At 34.7% G+C, this 20,098-nt stretch overlaps 2 protein-coding genes across 29 annotated transcripts in view; one reads left to right on the top strand and one right to left on the bottom strand.

The window, feature by feature from the left end:
• Positions 1-16,670, bottom strand: part of LOC144284582 (uncharacterized) — a 283,713-nt gene extending 267,043 nt beyond the window's left edge. For 7 of the 13 annotated variants that reach the window (XR_013353010.1, XR_013353014.1, XR_013353019.1 and 4 more), the window contains exon 1: positions 16,543-16,670. Coding sequence is in view for 1 of the 13 variants with exons in the window: in XM_077849291.1 (XP_077705417.1) it covers positions 16,543-16,594 (52 nt within the window). In the remaining 12 variants the exon portion in view is untranslated. The remainder of the gene's footprint in view (positions 1-16,542) is intronic. The other 6 variants (XR_013353008.1, XR_013353009.1, XR_013353011.1 and 3 more) reach the window with 1 other exon arrangement.
• Positions 1-20,098, top strand: part of LOC144284576 (disintegrin and metalloproteinase domain-containing protein 18-like) — a 184,365-nt gene that overhangs the window by 153,695 nt on the left and 10,572 nt on the right. For 3 of the 16 annotated variants that reach the window (XR_013352999.1, XR_013353004.1, XR_013353003.1), the window contains one exon: positions 3,056-3,194. The exons of 2 other annotated variants lie outside the window; for them this stretch is intronic. Coding sequence is in view for 11 of the 14 variants with exons in the window: in XM_077849270.1 (XP_077705396.1) it covers positions 3,056-3,215; positions 3,491-3,752 (422 nt within the window). In the remaining 3 variants the exon portion in view is untranslated. Of the gene's footprint in view, positions 1-3,055; positions 3,216-3,490; positions 4,202-20,098 lie in introns of those variants that run through there. 11 more of the 16 variants (XM_077849272.1, XM_077849271.1, XM_077849264.1 and 8 more) reach the window with 9 other exon arrangements.

Here is a 20,098-nt window from a genome sequence, read left to right as displayed (position 1 = left end):
TAAATATTTATAACAGCTTTATTTGTAATATATAAAATCTGAAATAACCCAAATGTAAATCAACAGGTGACTTATATACAAAGTGTTGTATATTCAAATACATTACTATTGAACAATAAAATGGAATGAGCTATATAGTTATATGAACCAATGTGGATGAATTTCAGCATTACCTTATGTGAAAAAAATCGAGATTAAAAAGAATACTGTTTAATATTAAATTGTAGAACATGCAGATAGAGCAGTGGCTGCCCATGTGGAGGAGTGCTAGCATGATGAGTTTATAAAGGTGCAAGAGGAAACTTTTGCAGATGGTGGATATATTCATTATTCTGATTAAAGTGATGATTTCATGGGTGTAATAAACTTATCAAATAAATTTTAAATGTATGTATTTATTATATGTCAGAAATACCTCCAAGATGTTAAAGTAACAAAATTTAAATGGTAAATGAGAATATTCACACTATTTTGTTGTCAAGTCTCAGGCACTAGTTAAACCTATCTTATTTACTTAACAAGTAAAAATTTATAAGAATTTTACATTAAATGGAGAAAAGCCACAGAGGTCAAACAAAACAATCTTTAAAGTGTTTGCCTAATTGGGGCATATATTTTATCAAATTTTATCCATATGTACAATTAAAATGTTTATATTTTATTGTATATAAAGAATAAGTATACTTTAAAAAAAGGAAGTACTGTATATATGAAATATCCAAGACTCCCATCCTCTGTTAACGGGAATATAATTGTTACAACAATTTAGGAAAATCTTTTGAAAATTTACTAATGTTTACTATATGCATATGCTATGAATAAAGACTGCTACTCTAATCACATATATCTATTGAGAGCTATGTGTATATAAGTTGATTAAAGGACACGTAGTAGAATATTCATAGCAGCACTATTCATAATACTCATCATTGCAAATTACTTAAATACCCATAAGGAACAGAATGCATTAATGGCTGCTGTTTCTGTGCAAATATATAACATACAGTGAGGTGAATGAACATTTTACAATTATAAACAACAATGTGGGTGAATTCCAAAATAGGTAATAATGAGCAAGAAAAAAAAGACAAATATGTATATACAATATAATTCTATTTACATTAAGCTTAAAATTTGTAAAATATTGATTCATGCTCTTAGAGACCAAAATAGTAAGTATCTTTGGGAAGGATAATGATGGGAAAAAATCAGACTGGGAGTTCTGAGGTACTGGTAATATGCTTCCTGGATTTGATATTGGTTACATGGATGTGTTTAATTTAGAAAATCCTTTGAGCTGTACAATTATGGCGTACATTCAATTCTGTTTGCATGTAATACTTCAGCAAAAAACTAGCTAAATAAACAATAATATAAGATATTTGCAAACTTTGGAAAGAAATGATGATTAAAAATGTCCTGAGGATTCTCTTGGATTCTGGCAGGATCTGTTTTTTTTGTTTGTTTGTTTATTTTTTTAAAAAAGATTTTATTTATTTATTCATGAGAGACACAGAGAGAGAGAGGCAGAGACACAGGCAGAGGAGAAGCAGGCTTCATGCAGGGAGCCTGACGTGGGACCCGATCCCCCCTGGGCCGAAGGCAGACGCTAAACCGCTGAGCCACCGGGGCTGCCCTGGCAGGATCTGTTTTGAAATCTGGATTTCAGGGATCCCTGGGTGCGCAGCAGTTTAGCACCTGCCTTTGGCCCAGGGCATGATCCTGGAAACCTGGGATTGAATGCCATGGAGCCTGCTTCTCCCTCTGCCTCTCTCTCTCTCTCTGTCTATCATAAATAAATAAAAATTAAAAAAAAATGAAATCTGGATTTCAAATAAGAAATTTTTCCATTTCATTGATAATACATTTATATATTATGCACTTTGTGATTCACATAATGCTTTAATTTTTAAGTGCAAGAAATAACAATATACTTGTCTTTCTCTGACTTAATTCATTTAACATGATAGTCTCTCCCTCCATCCATGTTGTGAATGGCAAGACTTTATTCTTTTTTATGGCTGGATAATATTCCATTGCATATAAATACATACACACACACTCACAAATATAGCATAACTGTTTTTTTTTTTCTTTTTCAAGTTTTCACTTGAATTCCAGTTAGTTAAATGCAGTGTAATATTAGTTTCAGGTATATACCTTTATGCATTTTCATCTACACTGTATGTCAACTATATTGGAATTGAAATTAAAATACAATTAGATATAATTAAATTAGATACAATTAAATTAAAATAATAAAGTATAATGTGAATAGAATAAATCTAGGGGGATGAAAACCCCTAATACCCATGGAGGTGGCCTGAGGCATGAGTGAAACATATAAAAGGATTAAGAGTACATGTATCTTGATGAGAGCTGCGTAATAAATGGAATTGTTGGATCACTCAATTGTAATCTGAAATGAATATAACACTGTATGCTAAGTATACTAGAATTATATTTTTAAACTTCAAAAAATTAGAAAAAAAGAATGAACAGAAGAGCATATGTTATAGAATGTCAATAAGATGGAAAAACACACATACTCACATTATATATAAGTATACAGATATAGATACAAATAAAGTATACATATGGATTTTATTTAGATGCACAAAACACAATCCATTTAAATATGATTTTCTTCAAGAAGAGAAACTGTAACTTAGCACGGGTAGGGGAAGGGGGTTTTCACAGAATATCTTTCTAAATTTTTAAATTAAATCCTATTAATTTGTGACTTTTAACAAACATTGATATCATAAATATACTGAATATAGTAAGCAGTGCTCAAACATGTATACAGTTACCATAATAATTAAACAAATATGCATAAAAAAATAAGAAATGTGATGACAGTGCTGTTGTTGCCTAGGATTATGACCTTAAATGTTCTTTTATTTTCCTCTGTAAGAATTTGCAATGTATTAAGATTTCAATTATTTATATAAATATTGTATATATATATATATATATAATTTTTAAATTGAAAGAAATATGTTTATTTAAATATTTAGTGAGATATCCACTGATGTCTATGTTTAATTTATAGATATAATTTTTATTAAAGAAGACTACAATGCACAGCAGAATAACTGGCTTATTCTGAGTTTCTACATTGTTCTGCCATTTATCATAATATTCACCATTATGATCATAAAACGAAATGAAATGAGAAAGTCATGCAAAAGAGAGAATGCAGAATATGAAGGGTAAATATGAATATGAAAATAATTTGATTTAAATTGCACTGTTCATTGACCAGTGAAATAAATTCATAGTTACATAACAATGATATTCATTCCTAAGTATGCACTATTTTTAGTGCATATTCCTATGTAAATGGTATTTTATAGTTTTTTTCAATAGATTGTTGCTAGCATATTGCAGAAAGTCAAAATTTTTGCTCTTCTAGAATTGTTTTTTTTTCATGAAAATGTAGTGTTTATTTTTTTTATTTTTAAAGATTTTATTTATTTATTCATAGAGAGAGAGAGAGAGGCAGAGACACAGGCAAAGAGAAAAGCAAGTGCCAAGCAGGGAACCTGACGTGGGACTCGATCTTGGGTCCAGGATCACCCTGGACCCCAGGCTGCAGGCCGCACCAAACTGCTGTGCCACCGGGGCTGCCTGAAAATTTACAGTGTTTAGATGTTGTATTAAAACTTTCTTTAATTCCTGGAACCTCAAAATGTCTCTCTTTAGTAGTTTCAAATACTGTGAAAAAAGTATCTTCAGAATTCCTTTGAAATTAGGTACTTTTTCTTATAAATTTCTATAGGCTTTTTAAATTTTTTAAATTTAAATTCAATTTAATTTACATATAGTATATTATTAGTTTCAGAGGTAGAATTTAGTGATTCATTAGTTACATATAACACCCAGTACTCATTCCATCAAGTACTCTCCTTAATGTCTATCACCCAGTTACCATATCCCCCTACCCACTTCCCCTCCAGCAACCTTGTTTGTTTCCTATAGTTGAGAGCCCCCTACGGTCTGTCTCCCTCTGTTTTTATCTTATTTTTGCTTCCCTTCTTCTAGGTTCACCTGTTTTGGTTCTTAAATTCCACATATGACTGAAGTCATATTGTATTTGTCTTTCTCTGACTTATTTCACTAGTTTCATCCATGTCATTGAAAATGGCAAGATTTCACTCTTTTTGATAGTCGAGTAATAGTCCATTGTGTATATATATATATATATATACCACATCTTGCTCAATAATGTACTCAGCATCAGGGAAATACAAATCAAAACTACATGCTATTCTTACATTTGTCAATCTTATCTTCTGGTGACCACATAGTTAACTCATTGAAGGCAAGAAACCTTCATAGAAGTCCTTAAGAATGCCCTTTCAGTCCTTGCTTTCTATGACACACCCAGTCTTTGATTGGAGTGAACTTATGCAAAAATAATAGAGAAAACTGGGCTGTCCAGGTGGCTCAGCAGTTTAGCGCCGCCTTTGGCCTGGGGTGTGATACTAGGGACCCGGGCACGTCAGGCTGTCTGCGTGGATCTACATAAAGCCTGCTTCTCTTTCTGCCTGTGTCTCTGCCTTTCTCTCTGTGTCTCTCATGAATAAATGAATAAAAAAATATTTAAAAAAATAATAGATAAAACATTGGATCTTCAGGATGCCTGGTTGGATCTTCAGGATGCCTGGGTAGCTCAGCAGTTGAGTGTCTGCCTTTGGCTCAGGGCTTGAACCTGGAGTCTAGGGATCAAGACTCTCATGGGCTCCCTGTGTGAAGGCTACTTCTCCCTCTGCCTGTGTCTCTGCATCTTTAAGTCTCTAATGAATAAATAAATAAAATCTTTTTTAAAAGATTGAATTTCCTTACAAAATATGGCAATCAGGATCACTTATTCTGTCCTTCATAAAAATAGTCATTAAATGAATAAAATAGCATACTAATAAAGTGTTATATTAAGTTAAACCCTGATAAAAACTAGAAACCAGCATAGTGGTTTTCAAAAATTAAGGAAAGCTCCAGCAAGTCTGGCAAAGTTAAAGAAGAATACTAGGAATAGCCTTGGTATTTCTGGGGGCTTCAAACAACTGGGAGGTTTTTCAAATCCATATCTAAGACCAAGATTTCATAAGGGTACATGAGATAGGTGATGATAATTGTATCTAATATTGTGTTTCTTATATTTTTAAAATTACTAGTGAGGCTGCAAATCTTTATTTTCATTTGGGCCATACTGGTTTTCTTTCTACATGGAAGTTACTTTTCATATCATTTGACCTCTTCTCCCTGTTTGTTTATATTTTATCTTTTACAGAAGTTGTATACACACACACATACACATATAGTTTGCTAATGTTTTTTTTATATATGAATATTCTTGCTGGGTTTTTATTGAATTTATAAAGTAATTGGAAAATTGATAGATTTAACTATTGCGTATTTCTATTCATTCTGGAATATGTAAAACAGAAATAAGTTAAAAAACATCAAATAATTTTTCATCACATAAAGGAATAATTATTGACTTGCATTGATACATTGAATATGTGTGTGAACTGTTAAAAACATATAAGAAGCACACAATACAGTATGAGTTAAAAACATCAAAGTGAACACTCATATGTCCTCCAACAAATTAAGATGAAGATATCACCAGTAACACTATCCAGTTCTGGACTTCTCTTTATAGGAAGAGTTTTAGCTATTGTTTCAATGTGTTTATTTGTTGTAATTTATTCACATTTTATGTTCTTTCCTGAGTCACCTTTGGAAATTTGTGTCTTCTAGGAATATTATTTCATAAAAATTATAATTTTTTATTACATAAAGTTGTTCATAGTATTTTTTGCAATTATTTTAATTTCTGTAGGACCAGTAATGAATTCTTAAATTTCATTTCTGGTTTTGCTTGTGTATAATCTCTTTTTTTCTCCCAAATATAGTTTAAGCTTTCTTAATTTTCATGCTCACCACTGTTGTATTGTCTTCCTCCTTGCAGTATTTCTGCCAATCTTAATGAAATTTCTTTGTATGTGATAAGTTATTTATTCTTACTACTTTCAAGATTATTTTTTGTCCATGTCTTTCAAAATGTTGACTATCATGTGTCTAGTTATGTATCTTTGTGCTTTTCCAACTTGGAATTCATTGAACTTCTTGGATTTTGATGGTTTCTCATCATATTTGGGAAATTATCAGCCATTAAATCTTCATATATGTACTTTTTTCTCCTATATCTCTCTATTCCTTTTAGAATCCATTAGTTATATACCAGGGCTTTTCGTGGTGTCTACATTTATGTGAAGCTCTTCTCATTTTTCAAAAAGTTTTCCTCTTTTTCTAAGTATTTATCAGCATGGACCTGTGTTAAAGTTAGTTAAGTCACCCACAAACTCAAATCTACTGCTGAGCCTTTTGACTTTTTTATTTTAGTTATTTACTTTCACCTCCATAATTTCCATTTGTTTGTTTTTTATAATTTTGACACTTTTGTTATCCTTTTTTTAAATTGAGGTATGATTGATATACAGTATTATATTAGTTTTAGGTGTATAACATAATGTTTTATATCTGTATACATTGTAAAATGATGACCACAGTTAAGTCTAGTTAATCAGTTGTACCTTCTATTTCATTTCTGATTCATTTTTAATTCTCTCTTTTTTTCTCAGTGAGTGTAGTAAAACTTTATGTTTATCTTTTCAGAGAAACAGCTTTTAGTTTTATTGTTTTTTATCAGTTGTCTTTTCAGTCTCCAGTTCATTTATTTCTGTTATTATCTTTGTTATTTCATTGTTTTTACCAACACCAAGCTTTGTTTGTTCTTTTTATAATTTCTTCAGATGTAAAGTTATGCTATTTATTTGAGATTTTTCATGTTCTTGATGTAGGCATTTATTGCTATGAAATTCCCACTAAGAAATGCTTTTGTTGCAGCCCATAAACTTGGTAGGTCTTATTTTCATTTTTATTTGTCTCAGGTATTATTTAAATTCTCTTTTAATTTCTTCTTTGACTCATTGGCTGTTCAGTAGTATATTGTTTAATCTCCACATATTTATGAACTTTCTAGTTTTCTTCTTGTAACTGTTCTCTAGTTTTACACTATTGTGATCAGAAAAGATGCTTGATATTATTTTATTCCTTAAATGTATTAAGACCTTTTCATAGTTTAATATATCATTATCCTGGAGCATTAGATCGAGATCTATCATATCTACATATCTATAGCTTAACATATAACTTTGATCTATCTTAAAGTTCTGTGTGCACTTGAGAAAATATGCATTCCCTTTCTCTTGTATAGAATGTTCTGTATATATCTGTTAAGTCCATCTGGTCTAATATATCATTTCAGGCAGTTTCCTTAATAGTCTTTCTGTCTGATGTTCTCTCCATTGATGCAAATGGAGTTCTGAAGTCCTGTACTACTATTGCATTGCTATATCTCCCTTCAGGTCTGTTGTTGTTTGCTTTATATATTTAAGTGCATTAAAAACGTTATATCCTCTTTGGATTTACCTCTTTATCATTTTGTAATCTCTTTCTTTGTCTCTATTATAATATTTGCTTTAAGGTCTCTTTTGTACACCCTAGCTTTCTTTTGTTGTATTGTTATTCTATATTGGGTGAGACATTATTACAAAGCTTTTTCTTGTTTTTCATGGTTTCCTTTAGTTCATGGAACATATTTATGACAACTGCATTAAAGTTTTTTTCTTCTAAATCTGACAACTGCTATCTCTTAGGTAATTTGCGTTTCAGCTTTTTTCCCTGGATGTAGGTAACACTTTCCTATTTCTTTGCAGTCTGTAACATTTTTATTGGAAACTGGAAATTTTGGATAATACATTATCACAATAGCAATTTTGGATACTTATGCCCACCCTCCTACACACCCATTTAAGGCTTCTTATTCTTAATTTTTGTTTGTTTAATGACTTAACTGGAAGATTTCATTGAAATAAATTTTCACTGTAATGTGATGCCTCCATGCAGCTCCTCAGATGGCACAAATTGCCCTATTGTCTGATCCAATTATCCTACCACTTTTGCAAGTGTAGCCTTTGAGGCTTGTTTCTCTCTGACCCCAAAAGGACTTTTCTTAGCTGTCTATTTTTCTGGCTTGCTCTGTTAAAAATTTAGATGGTCTTTAATTTAGCTTGTTCTCATGAATTGCTAGCCTTGTTTACCAAAATAATCTTCACAGTGTATGACAGTGTCCTTAGGTTTGAACTGCTTCACCTTCTGTTCCCAATAAATCATTTACCTTTAGAGAGCTACAGATCCAATTTCACTCTTGGGCATTTATCTCTGAGAAATGAAAATCATTTTTTTTTCACAAAAACTTGAACACAAATGTTCATAACAACCTAATACATAATCGCCCAAATCTGGAACTTAAGGTCATTCAATGTATAAGTCATTACACAATCTATGGTAAATCCATACTACCACATACTACACAGTAATAAAAGAAAACAAAATATTGAAAGAAACAATTTTGAGGACACAAAGGGAATTATGCTAAGTGAAACAAAGCCCTTTTCAAAAGCTTATATACCCTATGATTCCATCTATATAAAATTTTTGTCATATTAAAAATTACAGGTTTGGAAAATAGATTAGTAGTTGACAAGAATTAGGGATAATGGGGAAAGTAGGTGATTATGTCTATAAGAGTAGCAGTAAAAACTTTTGTTGATGCTATACTTCTCCATATGATGTGATTATAGTTACATGAAACTACACATGTGATCAAGTTGCATAGAATTACACACACATACACACATGAATGCATGTGTAAATGGTGCAATCTGAGTAATCTCTGGGTTGTATCAATGTCAATTATCTTGCTTTCATATTACTGTATAGTTAGGCAAGATGTTAATATGGGAGAGGCTTAGTAAAGTGTACATTAAACCTTTCTATACATATCTTTTCAACTTGCTATGGACATAAACCTACTTAAAAATTTTAAATGTTTAAAAAAATGGATCATGGACTGAATCTAATAAGTTAAATTATGCAACTTTCTGAAGAAAATATGAAAAACTCTGTGGACTTAGGACTAGACCAAGAGTTCTTTGACATGACAACAAATCATGATCCATAAGGAAAATCTGTAGGTGGTCAAAATTAAAGATATTTGATCTGAAAAGTACCTTGTAGAGAAGACAAAAAGACATGCCTCAATCTGGTAGAATGTATTTGCAAACCGTATATCCAATAAAGATTTTCTATCTATAATATATTTTAAAAAATTCAAAACCAATAGTTTAAAAAATTGGTTTAAAAAGGCAAAGACAGGGATCCCTGGGTGGCTCAGTGGTTTGGCGCCTGCCTTCAGCCCAGGGCATGATCCTGGAGTCCCGGGATGGATTCCCACATCATGCTCCCTGCATGGAGCCTGCTTCTCTCTTTGCCTGTGTCTCTGCCTCTTGCTCTCTCTGTGTCTCTCATGCATAAATAAATAAAATCTTTTAAAAAAAAAGGCAAAGACATGGAGAGTATATACAGATGGCAAGCAAGCACATTAAGTTATGTTTAACATAATTAGTCACTGGAGTAATGTAAAGTCACAATAAGATATCACACTTTTCCTAATAGATTAAGATAAAAAATTAGTAATAATAGCAAATATTGATGAGGATACAGAAAATTCATTCATGATACATTCCTGGAGGAAATGCAAAACAGTATAGCTACTAAGATATACAATTTGTTAGCCTTATCATACAACCTGGCAATTTCACTGTTAGTTATTTACCCTAGAGAGAACTTTTACATATATGCAAAAAAAACTACACATAAACATCCATAGCTATTTATTATAAATTCATGTTATTTGTAATAGTTAAAACTAAAAATTATTCAAATAATCTTTTGGGGGATGACAAGGTTAACAAACTGTAGGACATTCATACCATGGGAACTACTCAGGAATAGCAAGAAATTAGTTATTAATACATGATACAATTTTGATGGATCTCAAAGGAATTACATGAAAGAAAGAAAACAAAGCTCAAGAGCTGCTATATGATGTCATTTATATAAAGTAGTTACATTACAATTACAGAAATGAAGACCAATTAGTGGTTGCCAGGGATTAAGAATAGGGAGTAAGGCAGATACTATCTTACTATGTAGGGATTGTATGGTTTCTTTTTTTATGATTGCAGAACAATTATATATGTTGATTTTGGTGTTGGACACATTAATCTATACATGTAATAAGACAAAATGTATTTATGCATATATAAGTACAAGTCAGTGTTTGTAAAAAATGATGAAATTAAATGAGTTCTGTAGATTATACCAGTGTTGATTTCTTGGTCTTGATAATGTAATATAATCATGCACAATTTTACCATGAGAAAAAAACAAGTGAAGGATATACACATTAAATCTCCCAATAAAGATTTTTTAAACTTCTTATAAATCTACAATTATTTCAAAAAACTAAGTAAAATTAACTTTTGCCCCCAAAAGTCTATTAAATGATTCTGAAGAATCTAGAAAAGAGGATTTAAAAAATGACAATAATAACATATAGTAAAGTGTTAAATTGAAACCCAACGATATTAAGAGTTAATAAATGTAAGTCGTCTAAATACTCCAATTAAAAAAAAAAACAACAAATGTACGGGTGGATAAAAATCAAGATAAATAAATGCTGCCAACAAGAAATCCACTTACTAAAGAAACACATGAGTTAAAAGTAAAAGATGTACCATCTTAACACAAACCAAAAGAAAGCTAAAGTGACTCTATTTATATTTATATCATCCAAAGTAGTCTGAAGAAGAAGTATTACTTTGCACCAAGAGCATAATTTGATCATTGTAATCATACTAAGAGGATCAAGTCTTTAGGAGCACACATAATTCCTTTAGTTCTAACAGTCTTTGCTCTATGTATTGAAGCTCTTTTGCATGAGAGAAAAAGCCACAAGTATAATTAGAAGTTTCACCCTCTCTCTACCTCAATTTGAATAGACTGAAAAGCAGTAAAAATATGAAAGAAATTTTAAAAAAACACTAATTAGCAGCATGATCTTTTAGAAGACCTCACTACAACAGCAGAAATCATATTTACTTCAAATGCACCTGGAACGTTTAACAAGTTAGACCAAATGTGTGCCATGAAAATGTAACAATAAATTCAAACAGATCCAGATCATGCAAAATATATACTCTGAGCAAAAAGAATTATACTTGTTGTTAATAATAGTAAGAAATATAAAGATAGCAGGGAAAGCATACATATTTTTAAGTAACTCACTGATCAAAGAAAAAATCACCAGTGAAATTAGACCATATTTGGACACAAATAAAAAATAAAAACATAGGATAAAATTTGTCAGATCAATATAAAGCAGTACTTTAGGGAAAAGTTACATTGTTAATAAATTACATCAGAAATGTAAGAAAGTTTAAAACAACCACATAAGCTTTCACATAAAGAAAGTAGAAAAAGAAGAGCAAATTCAAACCCATGTAAAGAGGAGGTGAAATTAGGAAGTTTAGAAAATATCAATAGCAAAATAGAAAACAATCAATGAGTTCAGTGAAGCGAAAAAAATTGTTTTTTGGGGGAAACACCAGAAAAAGTACTAACTGTGTAGCCACACTGGTAAGAATGAAGAGAGTAGGCAACAATTACAAATATTTAGAATGAGAGAAGATCCCTCATCACTGATCCTATAGACAATGAAAAAATACTGAGGAAGTATTTTAAAAGTATTAATATTAATAAATCTGACAACCTAAATGAAATGGACAAATTCCTGAAAGACTAAAGCCAGCAAAGCTTACTCAAAAAGAAATGGAGAGGAGCTAAGATGTTGGAGTAGTAATGGGAACCTAGATAAATACAATCAAATCATTCTGAATACCCAAGAAATCAATCTGAGGATGGGCAGAACAAACTGCACAACTAGGAGAGAAGAAGCCACAACATGGAAGAAAGGAGGTGTGGAAATGTGATATGAGGGAGAAACAGATAGCAGGTGCTGTCAAGGTGAGAGAGTCCCGGTCAGGAAGAGAGGGAGAGAGAGAGAGAAGCACACAGAGGACCACACAAGGAAAACACTCCTTCAAAGCCATTGACTAGAAAAAAGGGGGGTAGGGGGCTGATATTCATGAGTTGTTGTTTTTTTTAAATCAGTGGGGCTCAAAGACTGGGGTTTTAGAGGTCTATGGTGAGGTAACTGTAATGTTCTGAAGGTGTTGCAGTGCTCCTGTGGAGATGGAGGGCGGATTGTCTGGAAACAAATGGTGCCATCTGAGGGTTTCTTGGGATGCACAGGGAGAGATAGGTCCTCCTTGTTGGGGAGCATCTGGGAGGTGGTATTTTTTTCCAGGAACAAAAGACCTGGTAGGTACATTACCCTCCCTTGCCACTCAGTATAGATGCAGAGACCCCTACTGAGGGTAAGTAACCTGCACACTGGTTCTTTGCTGCACTTTACCCCAAACTCTACTGTACTGGGCTTTGGTGCAACTGCTTTTCTGAGACAAATCTGTGTCAGTCCTAAAGCAGAAAGATCTTCACCAAGAGGACCAACATGGGCTTGCACCACACCAAACCCCTAAAGTTGGGAGTTTTAAAATTCAGCCTGCCTGCCCTGGGATAGAACATAGGTGTCCTGCACTGCCAAGAGGGCAGATGGCCAGGACACACACGGGGTGAACGCAGGGATCTGAGGGATGCCTGGGACACATGAGAAGAGATTGTTCACTCTTTTGGAAAGACTTCCCAGATAGTAACGAGCATGAACTCTCCTCTCCAAGGATGAGGGAGGTGACCGGTGCCATTTCTGTCCCCTGTTCTTAAGTATAAACTAACTTCAGTAAGGACCATAATGCCAACAGTGGTGGCCTAAGCTGCTTACACAAGATCCCGCCCCCCCTGAACTCTGCAGATGCTGCTTTTCTCAGGCAAATGTGACTGAGACCCAGTACAGTAATATCTTCCCACAGAAGACCAGCACAAATTCTCCCCCCTCAAGCTCCACCCCCACCCCACCATGTACTACCATGCCTACTGACCATAGAGTTCTGCAAAGCTTCAGCTCTAGTGGAAATAGCATCAGGTCTTTTTAAACAAGCAGACCAGAACACATCTAATTAAAATTCACCACACTCTGGTGAGGTGAAAAAACAGCCAAAACACAACAGCAGAGTACATGCAGTACACATCAGAGCCACTCCCTGAAGTTCCAGGTCCTGGACAGTATATGACCTCTTCTTCATAAAGTCATTACTCTCAGGAGCAGGAAACATAACAGGCTTTCTTAACACAGAGAAGAAGAAAGAAAACCAGACCAAATGCCAAGATGGAGGAATTCATCCCAAAAGAAAAAACAAAAACAAAATCAAAAATAAACAAGAAAAAGTCATAGCCAAGGTTTTAATCAAAAGAGATATAAATAATATACCTGATCTGGAATTTAAAGCAACAATCATAAGGATACTACTTGGGCTCATGAAAAGCATAGAAGACACAATCCCTTACCACAGAGATAAAAGACCTAAAAACTGGTGAGGCCAAAATGAAAAATGAAAAATGCAGTAACTGAGACTCAAAACATACTGCACATAATGACCACAGGATGGAAGAAGTACAGAATGAGTGATATAGAAAATAAAATTATGGAAAATATTGAAACTTTAAAAAAAGGGAAAGAATAATATTAGATCACAAATTTAGACTTAGGGAGCTCAGTAACTCTGTAACTCATATCATAGGAGTCCCAGAATAAGAAAAGGAAAAGGGAAACAGAAGGTTTTATTTAAGGAAATTATAAGTGAATACTTCCCTAATCTGGGAAGGAAACCTACATCCTTATAAAAGAAAGCACAGAGAACTCACATTAAAATCTACAAAAGCAAGCCATCATCAAGACACATTGCAGTTAAACTTGCAAAATATAGAGATAAAGAAAAAAACCCTAAAATCAGCAAGACAAAAAAAGTCCTTAACTTACAAGGGAAGAACCATAAATTTAGCTGCAAATGTCTTGGAAGGCCAGAAGAAAGCGGCATGATATAGTCAATGTGTTGAATGGGAGAAAACTGCAGCCAACCATACTCTATCCAGCAAGGCTGTCATTCATAATAAAATGAGAGATAAATAGATTCCCAGACAAGGAATAATTAAAGGAGTTTGTGATTGCTAAACGATCCCTGCGAGAAATATTAAAGGAGAAAATTGGAGTGAGAAAGACCAAAAGCAACAAACACGTGAAGGGAACAGAGAAAATCTCCAGAAACAATAACAAAACAAGTAATAAAATGGCACTAAGTTAATATCTATCAATAATCATTCTGAATGTAAATGGATTAAATACTCCAATCAAAAGACATGAGCTATAAGGATGGATTGATTTAAAAAAAAAAAAAGACTCATATATACTGCCCACAAGAGAATCATTTAGACCTAAAAACACTGCAGGATGAAAGTGAGGATATGGAGAACCATTTATAATGCTAATGGATGTCAAAAAAAAGCCAAATTATCAATACTTATATCAGAAAAATTAGATTTTAAATCAAAGACTATAACAAGAGGTGAAAAAAGGGACTATATCATAAGAAGGCCGTTTATCCAACAAGAATATCTAATGATTGTAAATGTGTGAACCATCAACTTAGGAGAACCCTAATATATAAAACAATTAATAACAAACATAAGGTAACTCATCAATATCAATACAAAAGTAGTAAAGGACTCTGACACCTCACTTACACCAATGGACAGATCATTAAGCAGAAAATCAACAAGGAAACAATGGCTTTGAATGACACGCTGGAACAGATGGACTTCGCAGATGTATTCAGAACATTTCATCCTATAGCATTGGAATACACATTCTTTTCAAGTGTATATGGGAAGGTCTATAGAATATATCACATACTGGGTCACAATTCAGGCCCCAATAAGCACAAAAATATTGAGATCATGCCATGCATACTGTCAGACCACAATGCTATGAGGCTTGAAGTTAACCATAAGAAAAGTTTGGAAAAGACCACAAATATGGAGGTTAAAGAACACTCAACTAAGGAACAAATGGGTCAACCAAGAAATGAAATAAGAAATAAAAAGATTACATAGAAACAAATGACAATGATAATCATTGGGATACAGCAAAAGTGGTCATAAGAGAGAAGTATTAGCAATGCTACACTACCTAAGAAATAAAAAGTATATCTCAAATACACAACCTAACCTTACACCTAAAGGAACTAGAAAAAGAATAGCAAATGAAGCCCAACACCAGCAGAAGAAGGCAAATAATAGAGATTAGAGCACAAGTAAATGTCATAGAAACAAACAAACAAAAAAAGCATAGAACAGGGCAGCCCCAGTGGCCCAGCGGTTTAGCCTTCAGCCCGGGGTATGATCCGGAGGACCCAGGATCAAGTCTCGCATTGGGTTCCTTGCACAGAGCCTGCTTCTCCCTCTACCTGTCTCTCTTTCTGTCTCTCTCTCTCTCTCTCTCTCTGTCTGCCATGAATAAATAAATAAAATCTAAAAAAAAAAAAAAAGCATAGAACAGAATCAATGAAAACAGGAGTTGACTCTTTGAAAGAATTAATAAAATTGATAACCTCTCACCCAGACTTATCAAAAAAAAAAAAAAAGAAAGGACCCAAATAAATAAAATTATAAAGGAGAAATTACAACAACCACCACAGAAATGCAAATGATCATAAGAGAATATTATGAAGAATTATATGCCAACAAATTGCACAATCAGGAATAAATTAATTCTAGAAACACATAAATGACCAAAACTGAAACAGGAAGATATAGAAAACATGAACAGACCCAAAACCAGCAAAGAAATTGAATCAGTAATCAAAATTCTCCAAACAAAAGTCCAGGGCCAGATGGCTTCCCAGGGGACTTCTACCAAATACTTACAGAAGAGTTATTTCCTATTTTCTCAAACTATTACAAAACATCAAAAAGAAAGGAGAACTTTCGGGATCCCTGGGTGGCGCAGTGGTTTGGCGCCTGCCTTTGGCCCAGGGCGCGATCCTGGAGACCCGGGATCGAATCCCACATCAGGCTCCTGGTGCATGGAGCCTGCTTCTCCCTCTGCCTGTGTCTCTGCCTCTCTCTCTCTCTCTGTGACTATCATAAATAAATAAAAAAGGAGAATTTAAAAAAAAAAAAAAAAAGAAAGGAGAACTTTCAAACTCATTCTATGAGGCCAGCATTACCTTGATTCCAAAACTAGATGAAGACTCCATTAAAAAAGAGAATCAGGCCAATATCCCTGATGAACATGGATGCAAAAATGTCAACAAAATACTAGCAAATCAAATCCAACAGTATATTAAAAGAATCATTCACCACAATCAAGTGAGATTTATACCTGGGCTGCAAGAGAAGTTCACAAATCAATCAATGTGACACACTATATTAATAAAAGACACAATAAGAACCATCTGATCCTCTCAACAGATATAGAAAAAGCAAATGTTTTTTGACAAAATACAGCATCCTTTCTTGGTAAAAATCCTGGACAAAGTAGAAGGAACATACCTTGACATCTTAAAGGCGATGTATGAAAGACACAGCTATTATCATCCTCCATGGGGAAAAACTGAGAGCTTTTCCCCTAGGGTCAGGAATATGACAGAAGTGTCCACTTTCACCACTGTTGTTCAATGTAGTATTGGAAGTCATAGCCTCAGCAATCAGACAACAAAAAGACATAAAAAAAAACATAAAAGACATGAAGTTGGCAAAGAAGTCAAACTTCCACTCTTCACAGTCACTCTTCATGCTATGTAGAAAACTCAAAAGACTCCACCAAAAAATTGCTGGAACTGATAGAAGAACTTAGCAAAGTCACAGGATATAAAATCAATGTACAGAAATCTGTTGCATTTCTATACACCAATAATGACACAGAAGAAAGAGAAATCAAGAAATCCGTATCATTCACAATTGTGTCCAAAACTATGAGATACTTAGGAATAAACCTTACCAAAGAGGGAAAAGATCTGTACTCTGAAGACTATAAAAAAACTTTTCAAAGAAATGGAAAAGGACACAGAGAAATTGTACATGAATTAGAAGAACAAACATTGTTAAAATGTCTATATATACTTAAGGCAATATACATATTTAGTGCAATTTCTATTAAAAAACCACCAACACTTCTCATGAGCTAAAATAACCCTAAAAAATTGTATGAAATCAAAAAGACCCTGAATACCCACGGCAATCTTGGAAAAAAAAAAAAAAAGAAAAGCTGGAGACATCACAATTCTGGCTTTCACGTTATACTACAAAGATGTAGTGATCAAAACAGTATGGTACTTGTACAAAAATAGACACATAGATCAATAGAACAGAATAGAAAACCCAGAAATGGACCCACAACTATATAGTCAACTAGTTTCAAAAAGATGGAAAGAATACGCAATGGGGGAAAAAAAAAAAACCTCTTCAACAGATGTTGCTGGGGAAAGTGGACAGCAACACACAAGAGAAGGAGACTGGACCACTTTCTTACACCATACACAAAAATTCAAAATGGATAAAAGACCTCAATTTGAAGCAGGAAATCATCAAAATCCTAGAGAAGAACACAGTCAACAACCCCTGTCACATTGTCTGGAGCAATTTCTTACTATAAATGTCTCTTCAGGCAAGGGAAACAAAAGCAAAAATGAATTATTGGGACTTCATCAAGATAAAAAGCTTCTGCACAGCAAATAAAAACAATCAATAAAATGAAAAGGCAAAACAAAAAATGAAAAGGCAACCTTTGAAATGGGAGAAGATATTTGCAAATGACATATCTGATGAAGGATTAGTATCCAAAATCTATAAAGAACTTAGAAAACTTAACACTCAAAACCAAATAATCAAGTTACAAAATGGGCAGAAGACATAGACATTTTTCCAAAGAAGACTTACAAATGGCTAACAGATACATGAAAAGAAGCTCAACATCAGTCATCATCAAGGAAATTCAAAACAAAACTACAATGACTATCACTTCATACTAGTTAGAATGGCTAAAATTAACAACTCAGCAAACAACAGATGCCGGTGGGAATGTAACTGGTGCAACCACTCTGGAAGACTGTATGAAGGTTCTTGAAAAAGTAAAAAATAGATCTACCCTATGACCCAGCAATTGCACTACTAGGCACATATACAAAGGATACAGACATAGTGATTCCAAGGGGCACATACACCTAAATATTTATAGTAGCAATGTCCGCAATAGCCAAAATATGGAAAGGGACCAGATGTTCATTGATACATGAATGGATAAAGAAGACATGGCATACACACACACACACACACACACACACACACACACATAATATACGTATTACTCAGCCATCAGATATAATGAAATCTTGCCATTTCCAATGATGTGGGTAGAACTAGAGTGTATAATTCTAAGTGAAATAAATCAGGAGGAGAAAGATAAACACCATATGTTTCACTAGCGAGTGGAACTTAAGAAATGAAACAGGCAAACATGGGGGGTGGGGGATGAGAGGCAGGCCATAATAGAGCATTTTAACTATTGAGAACAAACTGAGGGTTGTTGGAGGGGTGGTGGGCTAAATGGATGATGGATATTAAGGAGTGTGCTCATTGTGATGAGTACTGGGTGTTATATGTAAGGATGAATCACTAAATTCTAATGAATCGTTAAATTCTGCACCTGAAATTGATATTGCACTGTACGATAACTAACTGGAATTTAATAAAAAGTTGAAACAGAAAAAAAAAAAACAAAGATCAAAAATAAAAACAAAAGAAATGGATAATCTGAACAGTTTTCTATCCATATTAAAATTGAATTTGCAGTGAAAATCTATCTATAAAGTTGTTTTCAGACCCAGATAGCCTCACTGGTGAATCCTACCAAGCATTAAAGGAAGATATAATACCAAGGTTACACAAACTCTACCAGGTATTTTAAAAGAAGGAGAGAGGAGAGGGCAAGATGGTGGAAGAGTAGGATCCCCAAGTCATCTGTTCCCACCAACTTACCTGGATAACTTTCAAATCATTCTGAAAACCTATGAATTCGACCTCAGATTTAAAGAGAGAATAGATGGAATGCTACAGTGAGAAGAGTTCTGATTCTATCAAGGTAGGAAGATGGAAAAAATAAATAAAAAAGCATCTAGTGGGGGAGGGGCCCCGAGGGGGTGTGCTAAGGCCAGGCAGCGAGGGCCTCCAGGACAGGAAAGCCCAGTCCCAGAGAAGCAGGATCTTTACCAATCTTCCCGGAGGGAAAGGCGCTCGCAGGGAACTCGGGCAGGATCCCAGGAGGGGCAGTGGAGCCCCCACGTTCCCAGGAGCACTAACAGAGGAAGTGCACCCTGGTGGAGAGGGCGCCACACACCGTGGGCCGAGCTCCCTAAAGGGCTGGAGCATGAGCCGGGCGGGACCTCAGGAGCAGCCCAAGCGGGGCTCAGGCAGCACCTCCACATGGAGGGGGCTGCAGGGCCCCGGGGGTGCAATTCCAGCAGCGCAGGCCCTGGAGCCCAAGGGACACAGCTCTGGATCCGGCCCTCCCCTTGGGACAGGTGGAGGCCGGGAGGAAAAGGAGAGTTAAATACACTTCTGCCAATGGGCAGCCTGAGCTGTGCAGATCAGTGACCCCGGTCCCCGGAGCATCCAGGCCACTGCAGACGGGAAGACTGAGGTGGTTACTGTGGGAGCTGACTCCAGAGCAGGAGAGCTGGCCACTGCCATGTGGTTGTTCCTCCTGGTGTCACCTTGTGCCTGGAACTGAGAGGGGCCTCCAGGGAGCAGGGGCCTCAGAGAATAAACAGCTCCCACTGAACCTTGCACCTGGCAGGGGCAAGGCAGCTCCTCCAGGTACACCCACCTGAGAATCAGCACAGCAGGCCCCTCTGCCAGAAGACTAGCTGGAAGGACAGGGGAAGAGCAAGTTCTTGACAAAGCAGTGCTGGGAAGCTCCAGGGGAAGTCGAGGGATTTACAGTATATAGAATCAGAGGATACCCCTCCTTGTTTTTGTTGTTGTTGTTGTTGTTGTTGTTGTTTCTCATTTATTTGTTTTCCCTCTTTTACCCCCCTTTTCCTTCCTTTTT

This window comes from Canis aureus, chromosome 15 (assembly GCF_053574225.1).
Source record: "Canis aureus isolate CA01 chromosome 15, VMU_Caureus_v.1.0, whole genome shotgun sequence".
Lineage (NCBI taxonomy): Eukaryota > Metazoa > Chordata > Mammalia > Carnivora > Canidae > Canis > Canis aureus.
The sequence above is the reverse complement of the archived record's forward strand: the minus strand, read 5'-3'. Positions and strand labels throughout refer to the sequence as shown.